The sequence below is a fragment of the Arvicola amphibius genome, chromosome 9 (assembly GCF_903992535.2).
Source record: "Arvicola amphibius chromosome 9, mArvAmp1.2, whole genome shotgun sequence".
Lineage (NCBI taxonomy): Eukaryota > Metazoa > Chordata > Mammalia > Rodentia > Cricetidae > Arvicola > Arvicola amphibius.
Genome location: NC_052055.2, coordinates 125,733,242 through 125,741,803, shown reverse-complemented (window position 1 = coordinate 125,741,803; position 8,562 = coordinate 125,733,242). Strand labels below are relative to the sequence as shown.

The 8,562-nt window shown below is 37.4% G+C and overlaps 1 protein-coding gene across 1 annotated transcript; it reads left to right on the top strand.

The window, feature by feature from the left end:
* On the top strand, positions 1-936 carry LOC119823649 (olfactory receptor 2G3-like). Its single transcript, XM_038343732.1, has one exon. It carries the CDS (start codon positions 1-3, stop codon positions 934-936), a length of 936 nt encoding a protein of 311 aa, XP_038199660.1.
* The last annotated feature ends 7,626 nt before the right edge of the window (positions 937-8,562 follow it).

Sequence of the window (8,562 nt, the reverse complement as noted above, 5' to 3'; positions counted from 1 at the left end):
ATGATTAACAGCAGTGTCAAAGGCGACTTCATTCTGGTGGGTTTCTCAGACCAGCCAGAGCTGGAAAGAAGGCTCTTCATAGTTATTCTAATTTCCTATCTTCTCACTCTGGTGGGAAATGCAATAATTATTCTGATCTCTTCAATAGATCCTAAACTCAAAACCCCAATGTACTTTTTTCTTACTCACCTCTCCCTCGTGGACATCTGTTTCACCACCAGTATTGTTCCCCAACTGCTGTGGAACCTGAAAGGACCAGGCAAGACGATCACAGCTGTGGGCTGTGCCGTGCAGCTTTATGTCTCCCTGACTCTGGGCTCTACTGAGTGTATTCTTCTGGCAGTAATGGCTTTTGACCGCTATGCTGCTGTTTGCAAACCTCTCCACTATGTAGCTGTGATGAATCCACAGCTCTGCCGGGCTCTAGCAGGAATCTCGTGGATCAGTGGAATAGGAAATGCTCTCATCCAGGGAACAGTCACTCTTTGGCTTCCCCGTTGTGGCCACCTATGGCTGCACCATTTCTTCTGTGAGGTCCCCTCCATGATCAAGCTTGCCTGTGTGGACATTCATGCCAACGAGGTCCAGCTCTTTGTGGCCTCATTGGTCTTGCTGCTTTTACCCTTAGCACTGATACTGACATCCTATGGATACATAGTCAAGACAGTTATGAGAATCAAGTCAGCCCAGGCTTGGCACAGAGCCCTGGGCACATGTGGCTCCCACTTGATGGTGGTGTCCCTCTTCTACGGAAGCATTACTGCCATCTACATCCAGCCGAACAGTTCATACGCCCACACCCATGGGAAGTTCATCTCTCTCTTCTATACTGTCATGACACCGGCCCTTAATCCCCTCATCTACACACTGAGAAATAAGGAGGTGAAAGGGGCTCTGGGACGGCTCTTCAATAGAGCCTCTGGAGTGTGCAAATGAAGCAGAGCGTATAGTGACAACGATTTTATCACTAGAGATCATGAACATATTGTCATGTAGTTCTGCACCATAGTCCTCTCGGGCTTTGAGGCTCACTATAAGCTTTGTCAGGGTTGCATTGCCCTGGGCCTCGGGTCAGTCTTCTCGATCTCTTCCCAGGATGCTCTGGGGCTCAGGAGAGGCAACATTTCCCCATACCCATCTAAGTCCACGACTGTTCTGCTTCTCACACTCTGGATTCAACTTTCCCTTCTTTTTGGGAAACTTTCCAAAAACTTTCCCTCTTTTCCTTCTCCTTTGTTTATGAATAAACACTATAATTCCCCACAGCCTGTGCCTTCTCACAAATACTCTAATAATCCTAAAAAGCAGCTGTTTTCACTTTTACAACAAACCCCATCATCAATTGTAGCAAATAGTGGGGAAGTTAGAATGACTACAGCCTTGGAATTTTTTAACTCCACTGCTTCTTTTTGCACTTGTGAAAGTTTTAGTCACATCTTCATATCCCCATTGTTATGAGTTTAAAAGTAATGTTCATCATTATGATAATCAACATATTTGATACTAAATGATAAATAAATACCATGCTTTAAAACTTATTTTATAATTATAGTATTATTGATCTACTCAAGCTTATCATGTTGAGTTATGTCAACTAATACTTCTTAAATAGCAGCATCTGAAATAGAAAGACTGGGGTCTTGGCTGCATCATTTCTACCATGAGTCCAACTTCATACTATATTGGAATAGTTAGAAAACACTTAGTAAAGAGTCAGTAAGTAATATTTACCACTGATAAACTGCTTCTTTTCCAAGTAAAACTCATATATTAATTATTTTACAGAAATAAACTACCCAAACAGTTCCTAGGAATTATTGATGCCTTACCCAAACCATTTCTAATAATCAATTATGCTTTGAAAATCTAAAATGAGTTTGTTAGTTGATTTATGTAAAGTGTATTTTCAAGAAACAGTTTACTGTGATGAGATTATTTGATTCAGCTACAATCTAATGGTGGTGACTTATTTGCTGTATGAGATTTGATTTCCATGATTTCTGATTATGGAAATGTATTCCTCACACTGACATGAACTCAAACTCTAAAAGACATTCTCACCAAACTGTATGGATTATTGCCTCCTAATAGAGAAGGTATTCACTTATTATGTTTATAACACACATAGCCCTTATTTAAATTTCTTTCTGAAAGTATATAATAGCACAACCCAGTATTCATCTGTATAGTTATCTATTTTATGCTTTTTCTTATAAATAGTTCTTATAGTTATAAATTCCCTTACTATTTTCTGTTACCTGTTTACAATTTTCTGGTATCCATACAAGTGCCAGTCACCAGCAGAGGACTCAAAGGCAGTCGACAAAGCCAGCGCGTACTAGACTATTTATCTGAGGGATTGGGAAAAGGAAACTCACACACTCCCTTGATGGTTTCCTTCAGACCTTTCTTTTACTCTTCTTTTGTATTCTCTATTTCTTATTTTCCTGGTGATTTCCTTCTCTCATTTTTGATGTTTTCTTTCTAGCACATTTTAACTCTCTCTTTATTCTTTCCATTACAGCTTATAACTCCCAGGAAAGTCTTTCATTCAATATAAAAATTACAATATGGTTACATTATGTTTTTCAAATAAATGATTACAATGAAAACAAGTAAAAAAGAGCATGTTTTCCACATTCTTTGTATAATTAGATTTTATGTATTACAGGTGAAAAACAAATTAGAGCAAGAATCCACATACATTTATACTCAAGAAAACAGTTATATATTAACTGTGTAGGCAAGCATAATATTCTTATCAGTCAGGTCTTTTAGTGGCAGACTGAATTTTGCAGTTATAAAAAAAGTCAATTACTTTATTACTTATATTGAAAGGTAGTCTTATAGAGAATCATAAACTTAACTTTTATACTTGACAAAGAATCAGTCAACTCTACCTTAAATCTTTAGAGTGCATACCCACTCATCAATAATTTTTTATATCAGGAGGTTGAGGGTAGAAATCAGTTTAATGAATTCATCATCACATTTGGTTATCAACCAATTCTAGCAAGAAAAGCATGTCAGATAATGATAACTGGCATGCTTTGATTTTGTTTGATTTTGATTTTGTTTGTGGAACCTTAGCAAGTTCCACATTCTAAAACTTTAGATTATCTTCTTCAATTTTTTTTACCTTAAAGCTATTTAACAAAAATATCTTAGTCTAACTCTAAGTTATTTTGAAAGCTTTGTTTCAGCTGCTATATATTCCAAAACCTGTGAACACATCTCCCAATGTTAAGCCTAAAAGAATTTAAGCTAGCTGGGCTACCAGAACTCAAATGTATTTCTTAATCATTAACCTAACCACAGTCTATATGGCTCCTCAATAGACACTCAGGTGTTTTAGCTGTGTGATACTTCCTTGTTTATATTTTTATCATTAAACTCTACTTTAACCAACATTATAATTATCAGTTAGACAGTGCAGTTTAGGAAGGAATCATCTTTATAATAATATACAGGTAAAAATGCCCAGTTGAACGGAATGTTTCCATGAGATAAACACACTACATTACAGGCATTTGGGATTTCCTGAGCCCCACATTGGAGCACTGGACTGAGCTCCCAAGGTCCTGATGAGGAGCAGAAGAAGCGAGAACATGAGGGAGAAAGTCAGGAACGAGAGGGGTGCGTTCACTCATGGAGACGGTGGGACAGAACTAATGGGAGATCACCAACTCCAGTTGGAATGGGACTGATGGATCATGCGACCAAACCCGTCTCTCTGAATGTGGCCAACAGTGGGGGCTGACTGAGAAGCAAAGGACAATGGCTCTGGGCTCTGATTCTTCTGCATGGACGGGCTCTGTGGGAGCCTTCTCAGCTTGGTCGATCACCTTCCTGGACCTGGAGGGAGTTGGGAGGACCTTGGTCTTAGCATAGAGTGGGGAACCCTGATGGCTCCTTGGCCTTGAGAGGGAGGGAGGGGAGGTATAGGTGGAGGGGAGCGGAGGGAAGGGGGAGAAGGAGGGGAGGGAAGGGGGAGGAGGAGGGGAGGGAGGGGGGAGGAGGAGGGAAGGAGATGGAAATTTTTAAATATAAAAAAAATAAACCATGAGAAAAAAAAAAGTCAGAAACAAGACAAGTCTGTCCACTCTCTTCATATCTATTCAATATAACACTTAAAGTTCTAGCTAGAACAACAAGGCAACAAAAGGAGATCAAGGGGAAAACAAATTATAATAGAAGAAGTCAAACTTTCACTATTTACAGATGATATTATAGTACACATAAGTGACCCCAAAAATTCTATGAGGGAACTCCTACAGCTGATAAATACCTTCAATAATGTGGCAGGACACAAGATGAACTAAGAAAAAAATCATTAGACCTCCTGTGTACAAATGATAAACAGGCTAAGAAAGAAATCAGAGAAGCATCACCCTTTACAATAGCCACAAATAACATTTGTGTTATATGTTATATATGTTATATCTTGAATAACTCTAATTAAAAACATGAAAGACCTGCATGTCAAGAACTTTACGTTTTTGAAGAAAGAAATTGAAGAAGATATCAGAAAATGGAAAGATCGCCCATGCTCTTGGATAGGTAGGATCAACATAGTAAAAATGACAATCTTACCAAAAGCAAATCTACAGATTCAATGCAATCCCCATCAAAATTCCAACTCAATTCTTCACAGACCTTGTAAAAACAATACTCAACTTCATGTGGAAAAAACAAAAGGGTAGTTAAAAGCATCCTATGTAATAAAGCAACTTCCAGAGGCATCACCTTCTCTGACTTCAAGTTCTACTATAGAGCTACAGTAATAAAACAGCTTGATATTGGCATAAGAACAGACAAGTGGATCAATGGAATTTAATTGAAAACCCTGTTACTAATCCACACACCTATGAGCAATCAATTTTGGACAAAGAAGCCAAAATTGCACAATGAAAAAAGAAAATGCAACTTCGACAAGTGGCACTGGCATAACTGGATGTTGACATGTAGAAGAATTCAGAGACCCATATCTATCCCCATTCACAAAACTCAAGCCCAAGTGGATCAAAGACCTCAACATAAATCTAGTTACACTGAACCTGAGAGAAGAGAAAGTGGGAATTAGCCTTGAATGCACTGGCACAGGAGACAACTTTCTAAATATAACACCAGTAGCACAGATTCTGAGATCAACAATCAATACACGGAACTTCCTGAAACTGAGAAACTTCCATAAAGCAGAGGATATGAACAATAAGACAAAATAGTAGATAAGAAGTGTAGGAAAGTCAGTAAAACACTCCCACTTATAAAAGGTAATGACAGCTAATTGCTTAAAGATAATTAAAGCAGGCAAAGGGACACAAGTAAGAATAAAGGAACAGGTTTCCTTCTGCATAAGGTTTTTGTAGTGTGATGTCTTAATCATAGTCTACCATCAAATACTTTAGGAGTATCCTTAATGTTTAGATAGAATATTAGCAGCATGCAATAATTACATCTTAAGTTCTCAAGCAGAGGTAGTTTATTGCAAGGACCTTCTTTGCTGCTAGTTTCCATAGGCTGTTTTAAGTTAGAAAACTGAATAGCAGCACTGAATATTGAAGAGATGCACTTTGCTCAATAATACTTAAGTTGTTGCAATATTTGATTATCCATTTGGTTGTTGCTGAAAAATTAACTGTAATTGATGGTTGTTGCCATAATAGTATATTGCCTGTATTTCTACCTCTAGTAATGGGCTTTATATGCTAGATTTTAATATCCTTGAGCCTGGGCAAGTGCACAAATCTTTTTTTAAAAAAAAACCATGGTTTACTTGCACAAAAATGATCAGTTTTGAGAGATCTTTAATGTCCTTGAAGTAGATTTTGTGGGTGTGAAATGGTGAGGATTTGATTTGGTCCCTCTTATTATAGTATTGAAATTAAGTCTACTTAATTTATCAAGTCATATTCATGCCCTGATTTTATAGATTTGTATCTATCAATAAACATTGTGATACTTGAAAAAAAAAAAAAGAGTAAAGGAACAGGCACCACAGGCTCCAAAAAACAGGACAGGCAAGCAAAACCATACTAGAAGGCAGAGTGAAGACACAACTCAGAACTCTGCTTAAAAGATGAGATGTCTCCAGGTCCACACACCCAGGTGAGGGTTCTGTGATGTCACATTTGGAAGGGTAGTGTTGGGAGCCTGTGGAATTCCAAAGCCCACCCTGCTAGGCTTGATAGACATACTGACAGTGAACTCCCTCCTAGATAATGCAGGCAGCCTGTTACCTCCATATTCCTCATTCTGCTCCCATGAACCCAAGTCTTGTGACTCTGTGGAAAATCTAAAGGACCAAAAGAACACTGGCATGTATCTCACTCCAGTAAAACCTTGAACTTCATCAGGAAACTTCATTCAGCAAGTGCTGTATTCCTGTCCATTGTGTGACTGTATTGTCTCACTTTGGGATAACACCTAAAGATCCAGATGTTGGCATGAGTAGGCAGAGCAAGGAAAACAACTTTCGTTGACCTTGACTATTCTTGGTGGGAGACTTTATAATTGATTCAATACGATTTTATGTTACTGGTTTGTCTAGGTTTTCTGCTTCATGATTCTATTTTGAGGTACGTGTGTGTATTTGTGTGTGTGTGCATGTGTGTGTGTGCCTTAGAGACAATTTCAATTTTGCTTTATTATTTTTAATGAATAAATTAAATTATAAATATGCAATAAAAATCTCAAGATTGATGAGCATTTGACATGTCTTACTCTGTACTGATGAAAAAAAATCATAATGAAGATTTTGTTATCCAGCTCTGCATGAACCTGTGGGAATCTGTGTCAAATAGAATGTCTGTTATTGTGATATTTGCAGATGATATATAATCCTAAACTATTTGCAAGATTTGTACAGATGATATTAATATAAGCAACTTGATACAAAATGAAATACTTTGTTCTTTACCTATTTAAGTAAAAAATGTATCCAATTGTCACATGACTTTAATTATATTTTTACATATAAAGATAAATATTTTACTATACACTTAAATGTTATACAAAATCCTTTGGCTAAGTCCTTTGTGGTTGTTTCAATTAAATTTGGGGTGTTTCAGCAAATAGGCATCTGTGAACTCTATTTTTCATACGCTTCACCTGTACTTTTGGATTTTTTTTCTCTTTTTTGTTTTTCTCCTTCCTTTATTGTATCCATCTTCATTTTTGCAGAAATTTAACTTTTACATGTCAAAAAATAGCTCACTTAAGGCCTCACAGTTTTTAGTGATACTAGATCTTTAAGTGATACAGTTTTTGCCCATTGTGTCATTTCTATTTAAAATGTTCGTTGTCTTGGAATATGTTTAAATGTTGGATCTTAATTCATGTATTTTTCCAGAGATTTTAAGTGAAGTGGGTACAACCACATTCCGTGGACAAGATTTTCTCTCTGACAGTGTGAAAACCTCATGTGACAGAGTGAATCTGCACATGAACTTCAGTTCCCAGTCAGCAGAGACCAAACCAAACCAAGGACAGTGTGTGAGTAGGCCTGAAGACAGGATGCAGAATAGAAGACGCATGTCTAAGTGGCAACAGTTCAAACTCTGACACAAACCTGTATAGAACAGAAATTTTCTTTATAATGGCCATATTTTATAAATATTACACAGCTGTATGAAGTTGCCCTGCTTTTCTCAAAACAGCAAGTGAATATGAAGAGTATTTTAACTATCTCTAGTTCCAATCTAGAAGGTGTCTTTGTGAGTCCTGTGACCAGGTCTTACTCAGATTGGTTTGATTTTTTCTTCTTTTCTGATCCTAAAGTTTATATTTGGATTTTTCTTTCTGTCTGGTCCCTCTGTTTTTTTCTTCTGGACATGTTGGCAACAATGGTGATTATTATGCTGAACCCCAGAGGTTTAAAACAGGATGCAACTGATGAAACGAAGAGGAAGCTCCCTGTTGATCTGTGGGGCCGCAACACTGGCTAAATTGAAGTTGGCTACTTAAATTTGCTCTTTCTTTTAATAAACTCCTAAGCAAGTTAAATTTGCCCCTTTAATAGGTCAGAAAGAAGTGATTCAGACACAACCAGGTCTGCATGCCATCTCTGAGCCACAGATCCTTCTCCCTCCACGCACGAACTCTATGCACAAGCTCCATAGACCCAGCACCAGGAGCACACAGAAGGGATCTGGGGAGGACAGGTGAGTCAAACCAGTGCTTAATTTTGCTCTAGATCCCAGGAATGGGATGGAAAGGCTGTCAAAGAATACTTTTAAACTGAAAAGTTAATTCTCTCTAGTCATTTTTGTTTTCATTTAAGGATTATAAAAATATGCAGATACTGTATTCAAAATCTAACATCATTCAATCTCTGTTTCTAAATTTACATACACAAACTTGAGCAAGGGCTGAATGTAACTTTTCTACGTTCTTCTCTTCTTCTGTTTCTTCTCTTCAATTGAAAAGCTAATGGTAATACTTGTTTAGAGGCTTGTTTATTATAAGAACCAATCAAATATGGTCATCAGAAGAATTGTATACCTGTGTAGATTTTATATATATAAAATCTGATATGGCCATTTCAGTATGCCCAGGTCCTTC

What these genes read in the sequence shown, in the direction of transcription:
- LOC119823649 (XM_038343732.1), top strand. Translation starts at nt 1, where the DNA reads ATGATTAACAGCAGTGTCAAAGGCGACTTCATTCTGGTGGGTTTCTCA.